Source organism: Adiantum capillus-veneris, chromosome 30 (assembly GCF_014529385.1).
Source record: "Adiantum capillus-veneris isolate H3 chromosome 30, ASM1452938v2, whole genome shotgun sequence".
Taxonomy (NCBI): domain Eukaryota; kingdom Viridiplantae; phylum Streptophyta; class Polypodiopsida; order Polypodiales; family Pteridaceae; genus Adiantum; species Adiantum capillus-veneris.
The window spans coordinates 25,301,752-25,329,015 of record NC_140960.1 but is presented as its reverse complement, the minus strand read 5'-3'; the positions used below and the strand labels follow the sequence as shown (position 1 = coordinate 25,329,015).

General features: G+C 41.7%; 2 protein-coding genes across 2 annotated transcripts in view; one reads left to right on the top strand and one right to left on the bottom strand.

The window, feature by feature from the left end:
* LOC147417687 (26S proteasome regulatory subunit 8 homolog A) overlaps positions 1–18,668 on the top strand; it is a 37,654-nt gene extending 18,986 nt beyond the window's left edge. Inside the window, exons 4-9 of the mRNA XM_086506591.1 lie at positions 16,616–16,678; positions 16,780–16,943; positions 17,220–17,376; positions 17,450–17,548; positions 18,005–18,115; positions 18,204–18,668. Coding sequence (XP_086362717.1) covers positions 16,616–16,678; positions 16,780–16,943; positions 17,220–17,376; positions 17,450–17,548; positions 18,005–18,115; positions 18,204–18,344 — 735 coding nt within the window. The 3' untranslated portion in view covers positions 18,345–18,668. The remainder of the gene's footprint in view (positions 1–16,615; positions 16,679–16,779; positions 16,944–17,219; positions 17,377–17,449; positions 17,549–18,004; positions 18,116–18,203) is intronic.
* Positions 5,287–6,989, bottom strand: LOC147417688 (uncharacterized). The gene is made up of 3 exons (XM_086507136.1): positions 6,315–6,989; positions 6,063–6,224; positions 5,287–5,949 (listed from the first exon to the last, which is right to left on the bottom strand). The coding sequence occupies exons 1-3, from the start codon at positions 6,723–6,725 to the stop codon at positions 5,482–5,484; spliced, it is 1,041 nt and encodes a 346-aa protein (XP_086363262.1). The 5' UTR covers positions 6,726–6,989; the 3' UTR covers positions 5,287–5,481.
* Positions 18,669–27,264: the final 8,596 nt, after the last annotated feature.

The following is a 27,264-nucleotide window of genomic DNA, read 5'->3' as shown; positions in this document are numbered from 1 at the left end:
CATCACACTGGACCACAAATGACTTCTTGAGATCTGGTAAAACAATTATTGGATCCAAAGTCATCTTTTCCTTCAAGAGATTACAAGCTGAAATCTCTTTTTGTATTGAAAGTGATCTCTTTCTTTTGCAAAGCATGTAGGGGTGAAGTAATCTAGACAAAGTTTCGGATGAATCTTCTGTAGTAGGAACACGGTCCTAAGAAGCTATAGACATCATGCATAGTCTTCAATGTTGGCCATGTCTTGATTGCTTCAACCTTGGCAGGATCCATTCGAACACATCCTTGACACTATGTGGCCTAGAAAGTGGATCTCTTCCAAGAAGTCACTTTTCTTGGCAACGTGTTACTGCGTAGCTCTTTGAACACAATGGTCAAGTGGTGCCTATGCTCCTCTTCATTCTTTGAATAGACTATCATGTCATCAAAGAATGTGCCAACGAACTTTTGGCGTGGGTGGAAAATTTGATCCATCATCCAATTGAACGTAGCAAGAGCATTTGTAAGATCAAATGGCATTACTAAGAACTCATATAGACCAAATGTCGTTCTAAACGCAGTCTTGTGCACATCCTTTGGCTTGATACGAATCTGATGGTATTTGCTCTTAAGATCTATCCCGCTAAAAATTGCTGCACCCTCTAATCGGTCAATCCTGGAACTTGTTCTTGATGATATTCTTATTTAACGTACCGTTATCACTACGCATGCGCCAAGACCCATCTTTCTTTTGCACTAGAAGCACTGGGGAGCAAAAGGGTGAAGAACTAGGTTGAATTAACCCTTTTTCTAATAGCTTCTCTACTAACCCTGTAGGGAGGTCTTATTTGGTGGGCTACAACATGCACCAAATCTATCGCATGATCCTTAGGCCTCTCCGGTGGCAATGGAGACGGTAATGATTCAGAAAAAGAGTCACTAAATTCTCGCAAAAATGTTGACCTTCTTTATCTAGCACATAAATTTGATTGACAATTATTTGAAACTTCACGTGCAAAAATCAAGTATGTAGAAAGATGATTTTTAATCATAGAAGTGACAGCCGAAGTTGATACAATAGGGACAAACTCTCCTTTAAGCTTACATCCAAGGTGTGAGTTTTGTTACTATGCTGCATGCTGACCTTTTTGTTGAAGACATCCAACACTGCGTGTACACGGAACATCCATGGGATTCCCAACAAGGCATCGCACCCTTCTAGTGGCATGATGTAAGATTCTTCTGTGTCCACATATGAGTGGATATACAAACGCAACTTTTCAATGATGGGAGTAACACACTCTGAATGGCCAGGACATGCCAAACCTGCCTTTGTTGTGTACCCCATTTCTTCATCTTTAATGCCTAACTTGATAGTTAATTTTGGTGAGATAAAGTTTGCCTTTGCACCTGGATCAAAGAAAATAAGCGTTGTTTGATCCCTAACTTTACCCCACGCTCTACATAGCTCACCGACATTAGAATTTGGCATATCGCACACCATATCTGGCGGCTATACCAACCGTTGGTTTGGGCTTCTTTCCTTTTTTGTCTTCTTTGGCAATAGGTGTCCTAACCACCTGTTCATGGACAAAAGGATAGAGCAAGGGAGAAGGCAAGCTTTTCATTAAAGCTGTGATCATTTGCACCCATTACTCTCACACACACACACACACACACTATAGCACTTCAATGAACAAAAATCAGCCTCTCAAAATGGGCGCCCCCAGTTGGGATGAGCTTGGCAAGTGCACCTGGAGCCGCCAAGTGTCCAGTTTGCCTCTTTTGAGTTAATTTCCTAGTACCCACCAACTCATAAGTGTAGCGAGGGGCCTAAATGACTTTGAACAGAGCCTAGACACCCTTTTATTGCTCGGATTCCGGTCAGCCTGACCAACTCGTGGTGACAAGGCCTTCCCGTCTGCGGGTGAAACTCTCGGTCGTCGATCGTTCCACACTGGCCATACAATGTTCGGCCATTTGCAACTTTAAAAAGAGGGTCCCAAAAATTAAGTAAAAATCATCGGAAAGAAACCAACAACTAAGGTTAGCAGTTCCCACGTCCTCGTGATAGCAGGGTAGATGATAGGAATGCCAATGCCGGTCAAAGGAACATGATTAAGAGCAAAGGAAAGCAATCTGATGTCACTTGCTACCAATGTGGTTGGAAAGGCCATAAGAAGCAAGATTGCAGGTACTTTAAGAAAGAACAAGAAAAAAAAAGAATGCAGGTCTCAAGAAGAAAATTTTTGACACGGTCACAAGAAGAAAAAGGATGACACAGTAGATGTATCTGATAGTTCCAAGAACAAGGAGAAGGTCAATGTAACCTCCAATATGGTGATTGAGGAACTGTTTGACATAGATGATATTCTATGTGGCACTATGTCTCCTATGCATGCCCAAGTTTATTGTCACGTGACACATCCAACCCTATGTGTCCGTGGACAAGCTATAGCATGACCAAGGTTCAGTTCAAATCAAGTCAGTCTAGAATAGGAAGTGTCCTGGCACTTTTGTGAGTCCGTTCGTAGACCGTGCATGCCCAGGCACTTAGAGTAGATGCATATCCTCTGGTTGCACACAACATGATCATCAACATTACCATCAGGATTCATCAAAATCCATCAAGAGCATTTTCCAGTGCATTAGACCTATTTTCCCTATTTTTGATATTTTTCACTTATTATTTTTAAGTGACTTTTGTTAGGAACTGGGTAGGGCAAAATGTCTAAAGCAATATATAAGGAAACCCTAGCGCTAGCATTTTTGGTAGGAGGAGGTAGGAGAGCAACAGGCACTGAGTGCAGCAGGCCCTCTTGAGCACCTTCTCAAGCAAGATTCCCCCATAGAACCCCCAACGTTTTCAGCATTGAAGGCCAGTACTTCAGTGTTTTTGAACAGTAGAAAACCGGAGCAGCTGAATCCAACGTTTTTCAAGTAGCAGCACCAGCGTTTTCAGGCAAGCATAATAGCGTTTTCCGCCACATAGACCTGGCGTTTGGACAGCCTCCAGACCAGCGTTTTCAGCTCTGCATGGTGGCGACCCTTGGACCAGCAGTTCGGTGTTTTATACCTGCAGAAATCAGCGTTTTTGGACCAGCAAGACAGCGTTTTGCCACAACGATTCAGCCAATAAGGAACAGCCCGAAAGAAGGCAATTCGGCCAGTCGTCGTCGTCGTCACCGCCGTCTTCATAGCACTTAGTTTTCAACCTTAGCATCGTCGACTTCGACATAGCATCACCTAGATTTGCATCAACATCTTGTACCAGATTGTGTAATCAATAGAATAGACTTCTCTCGCCATTGAGAGAAGGGCCCTTGGAGGAGGGTTTGACAACTTCCTGGTGTTGTATTCTTCTCTCTCTATCTCTCAGTCTCAGCACCTTCATTCACAGTGTTCGTCCACTTTGTTTGTGATCACTTGCACTCTCTCAATAAAGAACGAAAGGCTCTCCCTTCCCTAAGTAAAAAGGAACCTTGAGCACAATTCAGAGCACTCATCTTGAGCAAAGTTCAACATTCACTTCCGCTCCACCTTACATTGGTATTAGAGCTTTGGCAGTGTTCTGTATCACTCAAGGAAAGAACCATAGATTTTTTTTTTTTGCTTGTTGCGGTCGCACATAACCCAAGTCCTCTTGGGCGTGTCGATTCCTAATTGTGTTTTTGAAGAGTGACAGGAAACCCAAGAAAGAAGGGCTTGTCCAGCCTCCCCTTGTGCCTCTTTTCACTCATTGAGAGCGGACCGTGCACTTAGCGGCCGGCCAATCGACGTGAGGTGGAAAAAAGTAACCTTGGTGTGAGCGCAAGGCCGCTAAGGGGTGCGCCCGCGGAAAAGAGCAGAACTCAGGTGAAGAGAAGATCCTTCTCTAACACAGATTGCAAGCGAAAGAAGAACCTCAAGAACTCAATAACCTCAAGAACCCAAGAACCTCAAGACCCTCAAGAACCTCAAGACCCTCAAGAACCCAAAACCCCCAAGAACCCAAGTTCCTCATGAATTTAAGAACCAAAGATCACAATGTATGGTCATCACCCAAAGCGGAATGGATACTTCGCATGGAGGTGATGGGCATCACAATAGCGAAGAAGAATCTCACCACCAAGGAGGTTTTTCGGACCCTCCCAGTTCCCCATCTACACCACGGATTGTACCAAATCCTATGGAGGCTTTGGTCAAGTCGATGATGGACATGATGACACAACAACAAGAAGCGAATCGCGTTGTGATTGCATAACAACAAGAGGCGAATCGCGTTGTGATGGCACAACAACAAGAAGCGAATCGCGTTGCAATGGAACAACAAGAAGCGAATCGCATTGCGATGGCTCAACAAGAAGCACAACGCGTTACCTTGGAGCGTGAGCGCCCTCCAACAATCACTCAAGCTGGACACCGCTTATGCTTGCATCATTCCCACTCTAGGCCTAGTGCAACTCTCACTCGTCCCCGGAAATTGATGGTTCGCGAGCGTGAACAAGCAAGCTTGGCGAACAAGGAACGAAAAGAAAGAAAAGCAGAAAGAAAGGCAGCTTTAGAGCGTGAGCGCGATGATACGCGCTTGGCGGCCGTAGAACGACGAGCGGCCTTGGAGGTCGATCGTGAGACAGAGAGAACTACGCATGCAAGAATTGGTTCGACAGGTTCTCGCCTCGAAGTCCGAGCCAGCTAAAGATGTTGGTAGTTCATCAAGTGGCGCAAGCCGAGATTCGGACTCCAACAACCCAGTCACAGGGAAGTTGACTTTCAATAAGTATGATGGTAAAATGGATGCTACGGTTATTCATTCTTGGTTGCATCAATTTAATGCTTATTTTGCGACAACTAAGAAGACAGGCATTAATTGGTACCACGCATGGCAAGAGGCACAATTGGCTGCGCACCTAGAGGAAGCCGACGAAGACGCGTCCCTTTCTTTCAATTGGGCCGACTTCCAAGACAAGCTCAAGGTGCGGTTTATGCCACCTCAGTACCTCACACGATTGAAGGACGATTGGCGCGGTCTCAAGCAAAATGGTATGCCAGTTATGTCTTTCTCTAATCGTGTTTTGCAGCTCGCAGGGTAGTCTCGTACGGTCCCGTACGTTTTGTACGCGTACGATGATGTGCGATACTAAACGAACTAAAAAAATTATGATGTACGATGACGTTATGTACGTTCAAATTTAAAAAAACAAATAATTCTCAAAGTCTAAGGGCCTAAGGCTTAGGCCTTAATACTTACTTATAGAAACTTGACATTTGTATAGATTACAAGTTAGTAGTTACAATACCACAATGTAAAGAGTCAAGACTCAAAGACTAAAGAGAATGAGCATTACATAAACCAAAATGATCATTGAAATTTGATAAGTAGAGACCAAGTGGCAAGGGCTACAAAGTACTCAAAAAGTGGCAAGGGATACAAAAAAGTGGGGGGACCAAGTGGCAAGGGCTACAAAGTACTCAAAAAGTGGCACACCATAATAGAGAGACTAAATAGTAAAGTCACTAGTCACTAGTCACTAGTGCTCTCATCATCTTCCTCATCTTCCTCTTTTGAGCCTTGCTCATCAACATCATCCTCTTCCTCACAAGAGTCGAAGGATGACGGCTCATAATCTCCATCACTAATGAGGTTGCCTTCATCATCATACTCTGGCTCTCGAGGCTCTCTATCCTCCATAGTGATGGCCGCCGCACAAGAGCCGCTTCCGGAGCCTCGCCGCACATAGGTCCTAGAAGCCTCCGTGGGTGTTGTTGATGCTTTGCCTCTACCTCTTGTAGCCCTGGCACCTCTGCCTCTTGTAGCCGATGTAACTCCATGAATGACGACCTTCTTGCGTGATCGTGTGCGAGAAACCCAGCGATCAATCTCCTCAAGCTCCAAGTAGAGCTCACGAAAAATCATTTGCTCCTCAGGGTCTTGCTCTTTATTGACACTCTTTAGAGTGTCAATCGTAAGTGTGAGCTCATCCACGTTGACCTATTTGACATTTACAACATTGGACAATGAAAACATAATTAGTATATTCAAACTAATTAAAGACTAGAGTATAGAAAATGGAGTGAGTCGTGATTATAATTTATAATTTATACCTGTCGAGCCATAGGCATCTCATGCATAGAGCGCAACATGCGTAAATTGGAGCGACAATAGATAAGTCGCTCTAATTGCTTCGTTGAGAGCTTGTTTCGGATTTTGGTGTGGATGAGGGAGTATGCGGACCAATTACGCTCACATGCTCCCGATGAGCAATCCTAAAACACATCAAGAGAGGCATAAGCTATAAGAGACTATAGTTGAAGAGATTAAGCACAAAATGTAAAAGTTTGAGGCTTATCGCTTACTTGGCCAAGAACCCTCAAAGCAAGTCGTTTGAGAGTAGGCAATTGATAGCCAAAGCTCTCCCACCAAAATAAAGGCTTCACCAAGGATTGCCGCTTCCAACATAAGTTGGAAGTAAATGCGGTGCCTCGTTGGTCGCTATAGTTGATTACCTCTTGGAGAAATGCTCCAATGTCCTCTTCTTTTAGCACCTTAAAGAGGTAATTGTTGCGCTCCTCAATAAGCTCTTGATTTGCAAAGAGTTCGGGCTTCTTGTAAGCCGGATGCAAGAGAGCCGCAAAGTAATGGATAGGTCTCTTCATCCAATCCCACCGCTTTGTGATTAGGAGGAGAATGTCGTCTCTCTTGGGAGAGTCCTCGAGGTAATCACTACAAGAAGAGAGAGGAAATGTACTAAGTAGAGAAACAAGCATGTAGAATTTAGATATATAGAGAATGTATTATGTAATAATAAATATGTAGTTATACCGTGTTCCATCGGGAGCACCATCTAGGATTGTAGACTTCTCAATCTCCTTGTAAGCTTCCTCCATGAAGTGCCATAGAAGCCCAATAGTTGCCCCTTCCATGTCGGTCATGCGGAGAGCCTTGTACAAGGGCAAGATCGCAACGACAAGACCCTTAATTTCTTGCCAAAACTCCTCCCGCAAGCAAAGCCGTTGGATGGCTTTTGCATCTTGTTGTGAAGCGGCGGACTCTCCATTCATCCACTCCTTAAACTCATCAGACCATGGTCTTTTGTATTTTGTTTTGCACATCATAGAGCCGCTCTAGAAGTAGCCACATGGCGGCAAAGCGAGTGGCCGATGGCTTCTTCAACTCAAGGTCGGAGTAGGTGCGGTAAATGGCAAGCACCCTCACTTTGCCATTGATGAAATTGATGATGGAGAGTGCTTGGTTGAGGATATCTTTCACCCAACCTAGCTCCCCTATGTCTTCAAAGAGAAGGTCAAGGCAATGAGAGGCACATGGAGTCCATACTATGGATGGAAATTCCTTCTCTAGCCTCTTACTCATTGCCTTGCATTTTGAAGCATTGTCGGTAATCACTTGCACGACATGCTCCGCACCAACCTACACAAGAGGCATTTGTGACAAGAAGAGTTAAAACTTAAAAATTAAAACATAGGACTCATTGGCAATTGCTCAAGACATAAAGGCTCGATTTACGGTTTTACCTCAAGAATGGCTTGGCGGATGTGCTTCCAAATGAATGCCCCGGTCACTTTCTTCCCTCTCGAACCCGCATCCACCGCCCGCAAGAAGTACGTGCCAAGAGGACAAGAAACAAGAATGTTGATGATGCCCCTCTTCTTGCGATCGCTCCATCCGTCGGAGAGGATAGAGCATCCATACTTTGCCCAACCCGCACGTACGGGCTCAAGTGACTTGTTAATCCTTGCCCTCTCTTCATCAAGCTTCTTTGTTCTCATGTCATGGTATGACACACCCGTCCACCCTTCGCATGGACCAACCGCCGCAATTGCTATGATCATCCTCTTCCATCGCTCCAGCCGAAGAATGTTGAAGGAGAGATTGCATTCAATCACCGTGCGGACAATCTCTATTTCCGCGATTCTTTGTCTCTCCTTGAGGAAAGACAAGGGGCCGGAGCATCCACCCACCAATTTCGCAAGAGAAGTTTGCTTTGCCATCTTCGGAGGCCGGCCACCATCACTTGAAGACCCCTTGGACTTCTTGGAGGAGGCACTACCATCACATGAGGCCGCGGTGGCACCGGTAGCCATGGACATAGTTGGAGAGGTCTCTTCCTCCGAATCGTAGCTATCAACATCCGGCGACACGAACTCATCCGAGGTGACTCTACCCTTGCGTGTCTTCAATGGAAGATACTTTCTCTTGCATTCCGCAAGGATATCTTCGGGGATATTAGGACATGACCCCACTTGTCCTCCCATCTTTGTCAAGTGGATGATGAGACGGGTGACGGAAGAGGTCATACCTTTTGGGCAATATTTGCACCACCACTTGCAAGAGTTTTGCTTGCCCCCCACCCGCTCAAAATATCGGCAATGCTTCTCAAAGGCTTCATGAAGAGGAGGCGGCATTATGTCGTATGTAGCTAGTAGCTACTAGTATGATGTATGATGTATCAATAGATTAGAGAGAGAGAGAGAGGGAGAGAGAGAGAGAGTGGGAGAGAGAGAGACCCAAGGAAGCTTGGAGGAGAGACCCGTCACCCAAGGGAGCTTGAAGGAGAGAGACGGTAGACCCAATGGAGACTCGAGAGCTTGAGCCCACTTGAGAGCTTCAATGGAAGCACTTGGATGATGAGAGGCTAGAGCATTGAGAGGCTTAGGGCTAGAGCTTGTACAATGTAGCTTGTAGTTGTAGGTTGTGTTGGATAACAAAGGGGAAAAGTTGCTTAAATAGGAAGAGCCTAGAGGAAGAGCATGTGAGCAATTGCCAATGGGCATTGGGCAATGGCCCATGGCAATGGCTTCAAAACTGCCCGTAAAGGGCTCCAAAAGGCCTACACAGTGGACGTTGCAAACGGTCCAAAAACTGCCAACGGTCATAAACTGTCGAAAATTTTGACCGGACGGAACGAACGAGACAGGACGGGTCCGGTTGGACGGAACGACAGGTTCCGTTCGACGAACGAAAACTACCTTGGCAGCTCGACACTCAATTACGCAAATCGGATGCGGCGCGCAAAGAGGCGTTTCTTTATGGATTGGACGAGTATATCAAGTATGATGTCGAGGTGCTCAATCCAATCGATCTCAACAAGGTGGTAGGGATTGCTCTCGCATAGGAGATGAAGCACAATAAGGGAATGCCTAAGGAAAACAAGACTTCGACAAGTACCTCTCAGACTTCGCAGAACCCTCAGAACAATAAGAACGGTAAGACTGGTAAGAACGGTAACTCTTCTAACCAATCTTCCAATAGTCTCTTAGAATTTAGAAAAGAACTCTCAAAGTGAACCTAAAGGTAAGGTTAACACAATTGCTGAACCTAAGCTCACTCCAATTGAAAAGGTAGAACAAGGAATTTTAGTTGGATACATCACATCGGAAGAGCAAAGCACTTATTCTAAGTAAGGTCGTTGTTTTCATTGTCACATCAAGGGTCACATAAAAAGAACATGTCCTAAGCTTGAATCGAATGAATCTAAAGCACCCACAGAACCCACTTCCTCTGCCAATGCAATAAATGAGAACACGAGTGTGACCCAAGTCTCTCATGATCCTCCCATTGATGAGTCTCTCATTAAGTGTTATGGTCATGTGAATGGTCAACGTTTTGCCATATTGTTTGACCCAGGCAGTATGCATGATTTGATTAGTGACTCTCTTGTCGAAAGAGTCCGCTTGGAGGTTCGCAAGACACCTTTCGAGGTGTCTGGCTTCTCTCCTGGAATGGACTCTCTCATCACGCAAGAGTGCCTTGATGTTTTGTTCACTGTTCAACAAGTGTCCTTCCGCAGAAAATTTGTAGTCTCTCCTCTTTCAGGATGTGATATGCTTTTGGGAATTCGATGGTTTTGTGAGCATAACGCTCTCATTGATTGGGCGGAAAATACGCTCATTTTCAATGCCAAAAGTGACTCTCTTCTTGTCATTCGTGGAGAGCAAGTTGTTCATTCTCCATCTCTCATTTCTAATGTGCCGGCGAAGATTGAAAGGATTCAGGAGAAGGTGACTCTCTCAGTCTCTTCTTTTCCGAAGCATGATACACAAGATTTGAATGATAATCACAAGCATGATGATTTGCATGATCAAGATGTGATTACTCACAAGCATGATGATTTGTAAGAAAAAGATGTGATTGTTCACAAGAATGATGGGTTAGTTGATACTTTGTCTAGTGAAGCTAACCTCGTTGCAGATTCGATCAATCACGAAGAACCGATCTTGACTCTCGAGTCGAGGTCCATAGAACCCCCATAGGAAGATTGGATCGATCAAGAAGAACCGATCTTGGCTCTCGAGCCTAGGTCCAAAGAACCCTCACAAGAAGTTTTATGTGTTCAAATGATTAGTCAACACGCATTGTTCGAGTGTTTCATTCGTGATGCTTTCTTGTATTTTAGTCACCGTCTTTATGTGATCCCTTTTGACAGGCATGACATATTGTACGCTGAGCATGATTCGCTCATGAATGAGCACGGATGTATGCGGATTTCTCATGACAAGCTGAAAAGTATGCATTCAAGGAAGTCACATTCCATGTCTTTTCCTTGGCATGACACAGCCATAGAAAGAGCGCAAGAAAGATTGAGCATCAAGTATTGGCATTTCCATTGTGTTTTGCCACAGTCAATTGATTTAGATAAGAAACACAAGATTCGATCTCATTGTTTGCGTGTGTGTGGTGAACGGGTTGGCACTTCGTCTATTTGTTCATCTACATTGCATGCACGGTCTTTATAGAAGACGAAGTTTTTTCCAGTCACTTTACATGGAATGGGTATGTTCATGTTTTTGTGTTGGAAGTGGTTTTAGGAATTTTCATCCTAGACGCATAACTATAGACGAAGTTGAAGCATTGAAGGAGCTACAAATGACTTTGTGTCGCTTTCGGGGCGGCCCAAAGAAGCAAGCGTCAGAGTGGGCCGGCGAAGAGTCCTTTTCGGGATTCGAGACCCTGTTGGCGATCTCCCTCCACGCCATACAGTTCGGTACCAGTACCTCACTTTGAAAAGGAGGGGATGTCATGTGACACATCCAACCCTATGTATCTGTGGATAAGCTACATCATGACCAGGGTTCAATTCAGTTAAGTCAGTCTAGAATAGGAAGTGTTTTGACACTTTTGTGAGTCTGTTCACAGACCGTGCATGCCCAGGCACTTAGAGTAGATGCATATCCTCTGGTTGCACACAGCATGATCATCAACATTACCATCAGAATCCATCAGAATCTATCAAGAGCATTTTCCAGTGCATTAGACCTTTTTGCCCTATTTTTGACATTTTTCACTTATTATTTTTAAGTGACTTCTTTTGGGAATTGGGTAGGGCAAAATGACTAAAGCAATATATAAGGAAACCCTAATGCTAGCATTTCTGGCAGGAGGAGGAAGGAGAGCAACATGCACCTAGTGCAGTAGGTCATCTGGAGCACCTTCTCAAGCAAGATTCCCCCATAGAACCCCCAGCGTTTTCAGCATTGAAGGCCAGCACAGACAACCAACATTTTCAAGCAGTAGAATCCAACGTTTTTCAAGTAGCAGCACCAGCGTTTTCAAGCAAGCATAACAGCGTTTTCCGCCACATAGACCTGGCGTTTGGATAGCCTCTAGACCAGCGTTTTGGATAGCCTTAAACCAACGTTTTCAGCCCTGCACGGTGGCGACCCTTGGACCAACACTTCGGTGTTTTATACCTGCAGAAATCAACGTTTTTGGATCAGCAAGACAGCGTTTTGCCACAGTGATTCGGCCGATAAGGAACAACCGGAAAGAAGCCAATTCAGCCAGTCGTCGTCGTCAGCGCCGTCTTCATAACACTCAGTTTTCAGCCTTAGCATCGTCCGCTTCGACATAGCATCACCTAGATTTGCGTCAGCATCTTGTACCAGATTGTGCAATCAATAAAATAGACTTCTCTCGCTATCGAGAGAAGGGCCCTTGGAGGAGGGTTCTACAACTTCCTGGTGTCGTATTCTTCTCTCTCTATCTCTCAGTCTCAGCACCTTCATTCACAGTGTTTGTCCACTTTGTTTGTGATCACTTGCACTCTCTCAATAAAGAACGGAAGGCTCTCCCTTCCCTAAGTAAAAAGGAACCTTGAGCACAGTTTGGAGCACTCATCTTGAGCAAAGTTCAACATACACTTCCGTTGCACCTAACATTTATCATGCACAATACATATAGATCACCAAGGGTGTTGTCATTGACGCTTTACTGTCTATGAGGGATGGCTTGTCCCAGTCGTGGATAGTGGACTCAAGTGCCTCTTTTGATGTGACTCCATCTCGGGAGTGTTTTGCCATTTTCGATGTAGGCAATTATGGTAAAGTTTATCTTGGAACTAATCATGCTTGCACGATTGATGGAATAGGCACTATTCATTTGGCCCTTGATAATGGTTGTTTTGCATGATGTCAGATATGTTCCTGGCATCGAGAAGAGTCTGCTCTTTGTTGGACAACTTGATATGCATGGTTGTAACACCATTTTCAGTGTTGGTACTTGGAAGCTCATAAAAGGTGCTATGCAAATTGTTAAGGGCACAAAGAAGGGGACGCTTTATTTCTTGCATTGCAAAGCTTTGTTAGGCAAGTTTGTTGCTATAATAGAGATCGGGTCTCACTTGGAGCTTTGACACAAAACATTAGGCCATATGAGCCATAAAGGACTTGATGTTCTTTCTTCTCGTGTTGATACTAAGGGCTTAAAGCTTGATTTTTGTAATGAATGCCAATATGGAAAGCAAGTGAGAAATTCTTATTAGTGTATCTTGCAAATCTGATCGTCTTGATCTTGTACATTCTGATGTGTAGCATGCCTGTAACGAGTATGGGTGGTGTTGCGTATTTGTTTCCTTTGTTGATGATTTCTCCAGGAAAATTTGGGTTGATTTGCTCATGAATAAAAGTGCCACCTTTGCTTCTTTGAAAATTTTCCATGCATTTGTGACTACCCAAACAGGTAGAAAGCTGAAATGCCTGCGTATAGACAATAGGGGTGAGTTCACATTTGCTGAATTTGTTAAGTTTTGCCAAGAGAAATGTAGCTCCTTATAGTCCTTCGTCTAATGGTGTGGTTGAGAGATATAACAGGACATTGTGTGAAAGGGTCCAATGCATGTTGTCTACTGCCTATCTTCCTCAAGGATTTTGGGGGGAGGCGCTTAAAACTACAGTTCGTATTTGCAATCGTTCACCCCACACTTTGTTGAAAGCTGGCACCCTTGAAGAGGTTTGGTTTGGCAAACTCGCTTCATTTGACCACTTACGCATTTTTGGTTGTGAGGCATTTGTGCATGTAAGGCCCGAGTTGAGGAGCAAGCTTGATGCTAAGTCCATGAAAGGAATCTTCATGGGATGAAGGGGAAATGGGCTATAGAGTATGGCTATCTCAACTTCGAAGGGTTATACATAGCCGAGATGTTGTATTTAATGAGGCAAAGCTGCTTAAAAACAATGTTGCCTCTGATGTTGACTCTAAAAGGTCAAATTTCAGCATGTATAGCCACCTATCACTTTTGAAATTGAGCCTCAGGATGCACCACAAAGGCCCGAAACTCTCAATGAGCCAGTGGTTATTGAGCCAAAAGACGTCGGACAATGATTTCATGCACCTGGCGGCGATTCGCAGCTAAGAGAACATGTTGAAAATAGGGCTGAAAATGATGTACAACGACCCATAAATGATGATGATGTCGTCCCTCTTGATCTACGCCAAATAATGTAGATCGTTGGGTGCGGAGATTTCACCCCTCTTTGCAATTCATTATGCTGACAGATGAGGGAGAGATTCTTACATATAAAGAGGCCATGTCATGTGATTCTAAGAGTAAGTGGGAGCTGGCTATGCAGAAAGAAATCAAGGCATTGCATGTCAATGATACTTGGTATGTGGTTAAGTTACCCAAAGGTAGGAAAGCCATTCTTAAGAAGTGGGTGTACAAAATCAAAACTGTCAATGGAAAACCCAAATACAAAGCTAGGCTTGTTGCCAAAGGATATGCGCAAGAGGCAGGCATTGATTTTTAGGAGGTGTTTTCTCTAGTTGTGAAAATGACTACCCTTCGTGTTCTTTTTTCTCTCGTTGTTATCTTGGATATGAAGATGGATCAAATGGATGTAAAGATAGCATTCTTGCATGGTGATCTTGAAGAAGAGTTGTACATGATGTAGTCGGAAGGTGTTGTCATTCTGGCAGAAAGAGCTTGTATATATGCTCAAAAGAAGTGTGTATGGGCTGAAATAAGCTTCTAGACAATGGTAAAAAAAGTTTGACACTTTTATACTTAAACATGGGTTCAAACGTAGCCATGCAGATCACTGTCTATACATCAAAAGAGATGTGGAAAGCAGCCGAGTGATTCTTGTATTGTATGTGAATGACATGCTGTTAGTCAGGAAGGACAAGAGCACTCTTGACACTCTAAAAAACCACATGAATTTAGCTTTTGCAATGAAAGATTCGGGTTCAACTGAACATATTTTGGGCATGTGCATAAGGAGAGATGGACAACAAAAACTGCTTTTTTTCTCTCAAGAAAAGTACATTGAAAAGGTACTTGATAGGGTTATTATGGTCGATGGTAAGCCTTTGAGCGTGCCATTGCAACCACATGTAAAGCTGAGTGCACGTGATTGCCCGAAAACTGATGATGCAACCAATGTAACAGACTTGGACACTCCAAGTCGAGAATCTACCGCAACAGCACAAGTAATCACTTCAAAACAGTTCACAGTTCACAATTGTTTCGACACTGGCCCGGTGGAGTTCCGTGCATAGAGATATTGGCCCCAAAGACTGGCGCCCCTTTCGGTATTTCTTTATTTATTAATCTGTGTTCAAAGTACAAGAGTGCGGGTAGGCGCTCACACTTAGACTTTGCGTCCAGATGCTCTGAGTTATGAGGCCTTACCTGCTTATTTAAAGAATACAAGGGATGCTAAAAGCAGAGCCCCAAAAGCTAGTAAAAATCAAAAGCCTTTAAATAAAGCAAAAGCTTTCTGCGTTTCACAATCTCTCTCTCTCTCTCTCTCTCTCTCTCTCTCTCTTTGAGAGAGAGGCTCTCCATGCTGATAACTGGCTGCTCATACAAGTGACCAAGGGTGGTCCGGCATAGATCTGACATGCTCAATGGATGACCCGAGGTACACAACTGTGACTGCTACTGACAATGCAAACTGCTGCTGCACATGTAACTAGGAAAGCATTGAGCAAGCACAAGGACAACAAGTCTAGATCTCCTTCTAGGAAAGAAATACGTGCCTTGAGGATCATCACATCTTGGACTGTTGTACCGGGTGCATGGAGAACTGATTGCCACATGGGTGGAAGAACCTCTGGGGTTTCTGACTGGAGATCTCTTGCTGTGTGCCTCTCCTACTGCTGCTCATATCTAGCTGCTAAAAAATGCTAGGCTGCGTATCCCCCCCCCCCCCCCGGGCCTGCTGTCTGTGGGCTTCGAACTGGTGCCCACCAGGGCACCCACAGAAGGGCGCCCCCTCTTTGGGGCTAGTTTGCATGCCTAAAAGCAACTCCCCCAGGGGCCTATACATAGGTCCTTCCCATCAACTGCCGACCTAGTCTACCAGCCCCACGACCTGGCAAAAGGACCCTGAACTAGGGATAATTGCCAGAAACCATTTCCCCAGGCCCTATGGCAGGGGAATTACTGGGGAAAAATAGTTTAGGGCTACAGGAGCCTACATGGCCATTGAACCAAGACAAAACCCTGAACTAAACATGGCTGGAATGTTCACACTGGCCAGGCACAGCCACAAAACAGCCTTCAGTCCCTAACGCCTACCAGAGGCAAGAAGGGGGGTGCCATACAGTATTTACATACTTGTTACATTAAAATGGAGTTGATGGTATGATTTTCATTCAAAGTAAGATTATCATCTCTTCTGCTTTTTGTTTTGCTCAACTCCTATCTAAGAAATTGCGGTTTTTAAGAATATAAAATACTAAAACCAAACTAATCTTTTGCGCACTTTAAAAAAAAAGGTGCAACGGTTAAGCCCTTTTTTTAGAAATTCAGTTATAACTTTTGACCTTATGACTTTATACAGGTATCTGCATTTGTAGGTAAAACAAATGATTATGTGTTTTGTGCAATGATTAAGCCCATCTTTTAGAAATTAGTTTATTAAGTTTTGACCTTTGGATATGCATTTGTAGGTAAAACAAATGGTATTTTCCTTGTTATTTTCATTTCAAGTAATAGAGTCTGCTCTTAAGTGAGCGCAGAACAGAAATTTGTGAGCTGACAATGACATATTATATGTATTCTGTTTAATGTAATGATGCATACGTATGTACATAGGCACACTCATCTGCAGCCACATGCACATTGCACACACATTCATGGTGTCTATTGTTTTATTGTGTGTTTCTAGGCGTTATATATGATTATATGTATTGAGTATTGGTCGAAAATCTTTGCAGCTCTGTACTAAATTTGATTACAATAAGCTGTCAACAATGACCAGGGGGTTTTATAAATGCTGATTGGCTTTGTTCCCTTTTTTTGTGGTCAATTGTAACCTGTTTTTTACTTGCTTTGGCCTGATGCAGTGTTTATGTGCATGAAGTGCCATGAACCTGTTGCCTACGTTGACAACATTTGAGCTTTATTGTTTTGTAGGTTATCGAGCTGCCTATTAAGCATCCCGAGCTCTTTGAGAGCCTTGGTATAGCTCAACCCAAGGTACACAGGGTTGTGGATTGATTTATGTAGTTCTTACACATCTGGTTCAATTTGTGTAGCTCTTGCACTAGCACGACCAACATTTCTGTTTCTGATTGCAGGGTGTGCTCTTGTATGGACCACCTGGCACAGGAAAGACCCTTCTTGCAAGAGCTGTGGCTCATCACACAGAGTGTACCTTCATTAGAGTCTCAGGCTCAGAGCTTGTACAGAAATATATCGGAGAGGGTTCGCGAATGGTTCGTGAACTCTTTGTGATGGCGAGGTATGGATCATTGACAAGTTTCCTTTTTCAAAGTCACAGCTTCGTGAGTTTTTTGTTGGGTTTTGGATTTTACTTTTTTTTTTTTTGGGGGGGGGGGGGGGGGGGGGATTGTTTTTCTTGGTCCTCCATAAAATTTGGCTATCAAGGATTTCAAATCAGGAAGTTTTAGCTGCATGTTAATTTTTACGAGTTCTATGGTGCCATGTATTGATGGTGATTGTAACGGGTGCTCTGAAAAAAATACATAATCCCCCTCATCATTTGGTGTTGTTGCAGAGAGCATGCTCCTTCCATTATTTTTATGGATGAGATTGATAGCATAGGGTCAGCTAGAATGGAGTCGGGGAATGGTAATGGGGATAGTGAAGTACAACGGACTATGCTCGAGCTTCTCAACCAGCTAGATGGGTTTGAGGCCTCCAACAAAATCAAGGTCTGTACCGGTCTTTCGCCAAAGTAGCTTTTTAGGCTTTTGAAGTGCAGTTTCACACATCAGATATGTACAGGTTTTGATGGCCACCAACAGAATTGATATCCTCGATCAAGCCCTTCTTCGGCCAGGTCGTATTGACAGGAAGATCGAGTTTCCCAATCCTACCGAAGAGGTACTTAAAACTCCTCGTACACAGTGCTGGTGAACAAACTTTGTTTTTGATCAGTCCTTCGGTTCTGAGATGGGTGTTCGAATGCTGACTGCATTTGGCATACATGATTGTCAGTGCTGGTGAAATGATTTTTACTTCATGTTTCGTTTTGCTCTTTCCTGCGTTTTATGCATTGGCCATCCATAAAGGAGTCTGAGAGGAGCTTGGTTTTATACTCCAAAACACAGCTCTCTCTCTCTCTCTCTCTCTCTCTCTCTCTCTCCCCCCCCCCCCCCCTCCCACGAAAACCCCCCCTTATGGCATGGATGCCGAGAAGATGTAACCAAGGTGTATTTTTTGATCTGTCCTCAAAGTAAAGCTTGCCTCTCAAATAATCTCTCTCTCTCTTCCCCACCTGCACTCTGGCTGGCTGGTTGACCACTGTTTACAGTTTCCCCCTTTTTTGTTGTGTTGCAGTCACGTTTCGATATTCTGAAAATCCACTCGCGTAGGATGAACCTCATGCGAGGAATAGACCTGAAGAAAATTGCAGAGAAAATGACTGGTGCATCGGGTGCAGAATTGAAGGTACTGACGTAGCTGTTTCTAATTAGTCTAAAGATGATTTTTCGAAGGTAAAGAGACTAATGAGATTCGTGTGTTTGGCATCCGACAGTCTGTCTGCACAGAAGCTGGCATGTTTGCATTGAGAGAACGGCGGGTACATGTGACTCAGGAAGATTTTGACATGGCAGTTGCGAAAGTCATGAAGAAGGAGACTGAGAAAAATATGTCGCTAAAGAAGTTGTGGAAGTAAGCCGCACAGAGAGTATCGACGGGCTGATTTTCTGAGTGACCTGCAGGTGGCAAAGCTTTATCCAGTCAAAAACTTGCTTGAATTGTGTTTGTCAGAACTGGCTGTGAAGTCAACCAAGTCGGCAGCACCATCAGCATAAACTCTTGCGAAAGCAATCCTTCTCTTGTACTAGTTTCCATACAAGTTATAAATGAGTGAAATAACTTCAATGTAGTTTTGATATCATTACTGTTACGTTGTGGTTGGCCAAAGCGTTTGATGTGGTTCGTTCATTTTGATACCTTGATTAATAATGTATACACACAAAAGGTCTTTATGGGGAAAGATGCTGATGAAATTAGTACTTCAAACTCAGAGCTTAGACTCTTTGGAGTCTCACCAACACATTCTTCATGATCAGCTGCGAGAATCAAGTCATCAACTGGCTCCAGAGTTTCAAGAAAAGGCAATTTTGTTGCATGGATGGCCAAAATATCGAAGTCTGAAAAGTCGTGATGTGCATATTATTGAATCAGTTGGTGAGTGCCTGTATTCCAAGTCTTTCGATGAATCATGTGCGCGCCATTCTGGAACAACCTTAGTGCATGGCCAAAAACTGCCTCTGTGAAAGGAGGTAGTTTTATAGATTGTTTGTGATATGGTTGGCAGGAGTGTCGTTTGCAATTGATTAAGAGATCTCATGGGACCAATTTTGGGTCGTGGCAAGTCTGCTACTAAATTTGAGACGAGTCCCTTTCTGGCATGTTAAAACATGCCCTAGAGGAAAAGGTAGTGAGTACTTTTTTTTTCCTGTGTTAGTGAATGGGTGCTTTCAAGGATGACATGGACTTTAATTTTGTTTTAAAATGCTTGTATGAAGCTTCGCCTTGTTTTTAGCACGCACAGTACCACAGTTGGACCCTTGTCGGTGTAGACTTGAGCCTCAACTCTGAAGTGTTGCTTAAACCAAAAGATGCCCTCAGTACATCTGCATAGTTTACTCAAATAGCCAAAATGATTGTATGCATGAACAATTCAAACAAGCAGTCTTAATCAGTATATCTAATTAGAGTCTGTTTGTGTAGGTGATGGATTTAGAGACTTTTGCATGTGGTCACATTACAATAAAGCTCCCTCTTGTTCCTTGACCTAACCTTTGTAACGTTTTAATTTTGTATGAATCATGTGAAAGAGATGGTATAAAACAATAGAACATATAAGAGGAGAGATAAATGTAGGTGTTTAATTGGAAGAGCGGCTATTGTAACTATTTGGTTGATCAATCTAGTTGATGGCAACTTGATTTTGTTGTGATAGTTACAAGCAATCTTGCTTCGGATGACATTGATTTCTCAAAACACAGCCAAATCGAACAATGGACTATCGCTTTTTCTTAATTAAGAGAGCTTGGTTGGGTGCCAAGCTAGACGACGTGCTTGAGGCAACCTGTCCTTTAAATTTTCCAATGTCCGTTGTTGGGTGCTTAGACATAGTTAGGGAGGATTGGTGCGATAAATAATATCCTAAGAGTAGAAATGACAAAGAAAATATGGCCTATCCTCTACCTGAGTCTATGAAGTATGGCAGGTGTAATGCTTCCTTTCCATGGCTAAGATGAAGATCAAAAGTATATCTGATCAATCTAGCTGATATGTTAATGAGGTAATCCATCATTTCAACCTAACATGCATGAAATGTGAGATTGTAACTTATCCCCTCACCTCAACCTCAATGTTTGCTACTACCAATATGCTCCCAAATTTTTGAATAAGAATCTTCAATAAGTGGTACACATTGATCGCTATGACTTGCACGGAAAGGTGCATCTTTTATGGCGAAAAAGTTCCTTGGGCTGTTATTTTTTGTACACTATCAATGGAGTCATTTAGTAATCTGATGATGGATGGGACACATTGAGCTAGATGCTTACCAAATTTTTGTAATGTGCTCTACATAGTGGCTTAAAATATTTAAACATCACATCATTATAGGAAAGCAATGCATGAGATTTGTTGATGGTACCACCGATGAAGGTAGAATGTAGATGCACGAGAGAGAGAGAGAGAGAGAGAGAGAGAGAGAGAGAGAGAGAGAGAGCGGAGCAAAATGGGGGCTACGTGTGGGTGGAGCTCATGTAGCAAGCACTATAGCTCCCTTATTCAATTGTATTGTGATAAGAATAACAAAGGGTTAGTAAGATTATGAGTTGGGTAGTCGAATACGTTTAATTCTAACAATCTCCCATTTAAAGGTCAATGTGCCTTTAAGCAAGCTAAGGAAATATGTACAAGGTATGTAGAATCTGGACCTGCATACATAGCTTGCATTGGCCTTTAAGCAAGCCATGGACATATGTACAAGGTATCTAAAGTCTTTATCTCTACCTAATATGCATAAACAAAGTGCAAAATTCTCGAAAAGGTAGACCTTTGGTTAGTAGACCAACAAGTTTATTGTCTATGTGAGATTTGACAAGCTCTATGTTGTTGTCCTCAAGCGCATCACGAATGGAGTGATTCCTTCCATAAAACATGGTTTGCCGTCATATGAAACATGGATTTTGTATTGGTTGGATAACACTTTTAACTATCGCAATGCAAGGCCGTAATCTCCGCATTGATCTCCAAATCTCCCACTAGACGAGTGAATGGTTCTTGAAACAAAATCTTCCTTAGAGCTATGTCTTTTACAATCGTCAATGCTTTGTTAATCTCCATCTGCAAGAAAAGAGAAAGATTGTTCTCCTTTGCAGCTGTTGAAAAGTCAATGAACATGACCACTTAGCATCTTGAAATCCTCGTGTTGAAAAAACACCTCCGTTTCACTTGCTCTATTGCACCGCTTGGGGTAACCACCGATTGACAGAAGCACCACCTGTGGAATATGGCCCACCTTGGACCACTACTACTATAGCATTTGGAGGAGCACTTGGATGGTTTGGATGCACCACAAATGGTGTTTTAAACTGCCAAGCAAAGCTATAGTGGATGACTGCTAAGTTATAGAGGCTTCAACGTTTTAATAGGTGCGAAAAATGGCAAACAAGGTCAAACGAGCACGTTTGCTTGGGATTGCAAAACGATGATTCCACCTCTACACATGTGTTTTGAAATGCAAGTATGTTGTCCACCGTGGAGCTTGGTTGCTATTGTGTCGTTGCCTTCACCTAGCAAAGCGTTTCAATATGCCAAAACTTGCCCACAACTGATGTTTGCCGTTTTAAAAGGCCTATACGTTGGCTTTTGTTGCATGTCATTGCTATCATCAAGTGCAGTGTTAAAACGTGTAGCAACAGAACTGCCTAGAGTTCATGATAACACCTTTGTTAGATAGCATTTCAGAATGCGAACACAAGGAAGCTCGTGCTTTAGAATGCAGACCTCCTGCGGCACCTTGGGATGCCAACCTCCTTGCTTGACACACCTACTAGCAGTGTTTTGATATGCTCCTCCTAGCAACGCCAACACCCTCATGGGCTCTAATACCATTATTGGGCTTCATCGGCTATGGTGGGTGGCAATGTAGCAAAGCCATGGCCAGAGATGGAGAGTGTTGATTGAGGGGGCTGGTTCGTACCCAGTATGGTGTCTTCTGTTTTGATTCGTGTCTATGTTGCTCTCTTTATGTGTTGTGATTATTCAATCAATCGTTTTGCTTATTTTGATTTAATCAATGGAAGTAACGTTGAATGTGTTGGAAAGATTTTAGGAAGCCAATAGTAATTGTCATGTGGGTACATCTTTACTTTCAAATATTGTCACATTTTTACTTACAAAGGAGTATTATTTACGAAACTTCAAAAAATTATTTACAGATTGAATAGAAAAAGGGTTGCAATGTATTTTGTTTTATATTTTTGTTCATATTTGTAATATTCATTTTGACATTTTGACCAATATCTTATATTCATTGCATGATTATATAGTGAGTCGTTCCATCCTATATTTGTTACTTAAGTTCACTTAAGTTTGTGTTATTGAAGAAAATGACAAAAGTGGTGCAACAATTAACATGTGTATACGTGTGTCTTAATAATGTAAGGCTTTTATAATTTTAAAAATGTGTGTGTTTGTGTGTAAGTTTGGGACTAGACCAAACAATACATACGTATAAAAAGGAGTATTAGACTTTTCTAATGAAAATAATTATACATTGAGTTGATATATAACTATCACAAAAATGTTTACAAGGACGTTCCTCAATCTTAACAGATGGAACCATTCCATTGATATTGATCTACAACTAGTGTTGTAGTTGCTACTGTAATCCCAAGGTAGGAACCTCTTACCTGTCATTATCCAAGAGACACAAGCACGTCGAGATAGTGGCATTGGCTTAAGACAAGTGCCAACAACCTCTTTCCCTTGTTATCGGTGTCAAAACTTATAATAAAACTAATAAGCAAGAAAAGCAAATATAAAAAGTATAGAAGGACAACTTATTTTGATATCCTTTATTTATTTTGGAATTACTCTTCATTTTCTTCTTTGAGTCCAATCATTGCTTCTAGTAGCCTATGCTAGAATAGTAAGTCTAATGTTCCAATTTGAAATTGATGAAGCAATTAAACATTATGTTTCTTGCAAAGGTCTTCAAGTGTAGGTTTGCATCGTAAACCAAACCTTCAACCAAATCCACATGAATAGCCAATTCTAAATACTTGTAACATTTTGTCCATATTCTAAAAAAGTCCATTGCCATCTCACACAAAAACTTCACATGGTTTAAGACATATGTACATTCCAGCTTAGCGATATTAAACACCATCATTTCCAGAAATTGAAACCCAATAGATATCGATGAATAGATGGCATATGATAGTTATAAGAGAGCAAAGCATCATATATACCTTTTTCTAAGTATCATGAAAAACTCTACCCAACTTGCTTTTTGAATCATATACATATTTTAGGTTAAAAACTACAGTCCCCAAGTTTAATCAAATCACGCCATGAGAAAACATCAAAAAGTCATATATCAAATGCACCATGTGCAATAATATTTTTGGGTTTAAAAAAACATATGCGTATGAGCAAAATCTAAACTCCTAGTATTTACTGAAATTTATGTTTGTGTGTGAAGTGCTCAACCTAGAAACTTCAGTCAACAAGAAACTTACTACAAATTGTAAGCCGATTAAAAAACCTAATTTAAGATCTTATGTAAACAAAATGCCAATGCTCATATTATCCACCACAAACACAAAATTTGAGCGAGTTAGGCAACTCTAAATCCTTAGTCTTCATTTCTCTTTTATCAACCAAAAGTGCAACTTGTTCTATGATACCCACATGAATTACTCAAATTGTTGTGCTCAACACAAGATCTCTATTAAAAGGCATATTCATAAATCACAGGGACTTCCAAAGGACAAACATTGTTTGAATTATTCCACCATAATAATATGAGAGCAAGCAATATGATAACAACTACCTTAAGTACCACTAGAGTATGCCAAGTCCCTAAATAGTTGAATCATTATTATCAATTTCAAATCGAAGATTGGCCTATCCAATGCACCAGTTTATCAAAATCAAAGTTGATGCTACTTGGAAGTCAATCACCAACCTTGAGAACATTTTGACAACATCACCCATGTTTTTAAGAATTTTTTTTAAAAATATAGTACTTGCCATCTCCCTTATAATAGATGAAATTTTAGCCCAAAGAGCACGTAATATAAGCATCAATGCTACTCCTAGAATTTTTCCTTCTCTCATTCCCCATCAAAGGAACCAAAAGAAGGTTATATAGTCATGGTAGTATAGCATTCACACTAAGCAACAAAATATGTCAATTCGCAAAACAAAGAATCTAACCACCCTAACCTAGAAAATTGTTAGTGGATTGGGGTGTAGTGAATATCATGGTCTATAGAGAGGCACCTATGTGTATACCGAGTGTGCTCCCCATTCCCCTTTTTAAACGGTGCATAATTTAACTCTACACATGAGACAAAAATGTACAAAATGTAATTTTCCTTCCTCTAGCAAGTACAATTTTCCAAAAAGACTTTCTACCAAAAGATTTCCTAAACACTTTTTTGCATGAGAGACCCCTATCGTCTTATGCACAAAAGCTACCTACTCGTCTTACTTCTTTTCTTGATCTTCATCAACCATGGCAACACCTAATATACACTATGTAGGAGCGCCAAGCAAGGAGACACCAAGCAAAACATTTTCTCATCTTGCTCGCAAAACGACACGACAATGTCATCCAATTGTGAGGCACATGCTTGTAGCACTGAAAGAAATCCATAAAGGACTTGATCACAATGATGGATGAATGAGGGATGAATACAAAATGCTCGATATTTTTTTAATCTTCATAAGAGACAAGGTCACCCAAAGTAGATAGGCTGAAATTGATAAATCGACTTGATAGCGTGACAATTGAATGCCTCCTTCACTTGGATAGATTGTTTGACTAAATGTGATATCACCTTTTACTCAAAGTTCCAACACCACTTGGTCATGTATGAGGTCCAAAATAGAGGATCTTTGCATGCACATGTGATACTTTGGCTACATCAAGAGGACATAGAGAAGATATGTAATCAAATAGGTGTACACATCTCCACCAAAAGAGTTTCCTAGAATCAAGGAGCCTTCAAAGCCTTATGCTAAGGAAAGAACTCCACAAATGTCATACCAAATCCTAGTAAGTCCAAAGAGCTAGATTTTTCAACAACCACATAATCCTGTTTGGATCCAACTAGGACCAAAGCCAACCTTGAACCAACACAACCATAGATGGTGGTAGTCTAGGCCTAGGTACAAGGATAGAAATTTCATGCCTTACCATCCTACTATGGTATTACTATGGGATGCATGAACATCCAAAGGATCACTAACTCATCACTATCCTACTATCTCCTAAAATATGCACTCAAGACCAAACCAATGGGCAACCGCAAGGTACACAATGAAAATGTAAAGTGACTGGGCCTTGGTGGGCTTGTTAACATTGTGAAGTTGAAGCTAATATCAAGATCCATCTTATCAAAGTCAATCTTATAAAGAAGTATTGTTGAATAGTCTCCAAATCCCAGTCATTACAACAAGTGATAGCATGCACTACATTAAATCGTAACCCCTAACACTTTGACAATAGACCATCTCTCGCAACAACATCATTGTATTGGATCATGTCGATGTGTATTGTCCATGACCACAATCGTTAGATGCCCTTACATTCTAAAATTTCCATGAGAAATATGTAGTGTTAAAGGAAATTAGAAACAAAAGAGGCATTTTAGAAAAGGATACATAGAGTCTAAGATTGGAGAAGCTAATGGATCATTATGCCAAGTGAATGAAATCATTTAACATGAAGACGGTAGTGTGTACACAATAAAAGTGACAATGTGACAAGGTAAGCACTCACACTGCAACAATGAAAGCATAGCACAAGAACATTCAACGGAAATTTGTACCATAAGTTGAATTTTTGGATCATGCCCTTTGACTAGCCACAAAAAGAAAGAAGCCACAATTTGCACAAACATCCTAGTCATTGCAGGGAATTTTTCACCCTAGCTCTTTTATAAGTGACTCTTTTGCGAGTCACCGAATGCAAATGACTACATCTACTGCAACTCCCTACTCCAAACATGTTCACACCATGTAAATGCTTAACTTGCCAATTATAGACCATTACACGCCACTAAAAATTCACAATAAAACAACACTTTCTTGTAAATTTCATTGTATTGAACTGCACAATCCTTTGCGAGAGTAGCACCCCTTTCCACTCAAAAGTGATAGCATCTAGAAACTTTGTGGAAGGGATGGTAGCATTTTAGTTAATATTTTTACTTAATTATATAGTCATATCAATGTTTTGTTTTTTGATCTAATTTATTCACAGGAACTTGTGTAATTTTACAATAATTTTGATGTGCATCCAACTTCCTACAAGCATGGAACACATGATGTTCATATGTATCTGACTTTTGACAAGCATAACATTTCAATGAACTTCATATGAATCTACTTGTGTATATGTATATGCATGTCATTCAATTTTTGATTCAATGTATAGTTTTCAAGCAATTTTACAATAATTGTCTTCATGTGCAACCAACTTCCTACAAGCATGGAACACATGATGTTCATATGTATCTGACTTTTGACAAGCATAACATTTCAATGAACTTCATATGAATCTACTTGTGTATATGTATATGTATATGCATGTCATTCAATTTTTTGATTCAATGTATAGTTTTCAAGCAATTTTACAATAATTGTCTTCATCTGCATTCAACTTCCTACAAGCATGGAACACATGATGTTCACGTGTAGCTGACTTTTGACAAGAATAATATGTTGAATAAACTTCATATGAATCTACTTGTGTATATGTATATGCATGTCATTCAATTTTTTGATTCAATGTGTAGTTTTCAAGCAATTTTACAACAATTGTCTTCATGTGCAACCAACTTCCTACAAGCATGGAACACATGATGTTCATGTGTAGTTGACTTTTGACAAGCATAATATGTTGAATAAACTTCATATGAATCTGTTTGTGTATATGTATATGCATGTCATTCAATTTTCTGATTCAATGTGTAGTTTTCAAGCGATTCACAAGCAATGTACAACAAACTCAGCTCACGCAAACACCCAAGAGATTATATATTACAACAAAGCAAATGAGACTTGACACGCTTTCATGCCATGGCACATACACAATGGGAATAAAAGTATTCACCTCACCTTTTATACTTTTGGATGCATGGGAATAAAAGCTACAATGCACGTAAGGTGATATATGGGAATGCCACAGGCCAAGGTCCACCCTGGAGGTCAAGGACCAGGCCAAGGCCACCTGCCAATGGAGACAGGATCCTAGGGGCAAGGCCTATAAAGGGAGGTTGGGTGGAGGATCAAGGCAAGGCAGTCCCAAGGCCTCACATTGGTATCAGAGC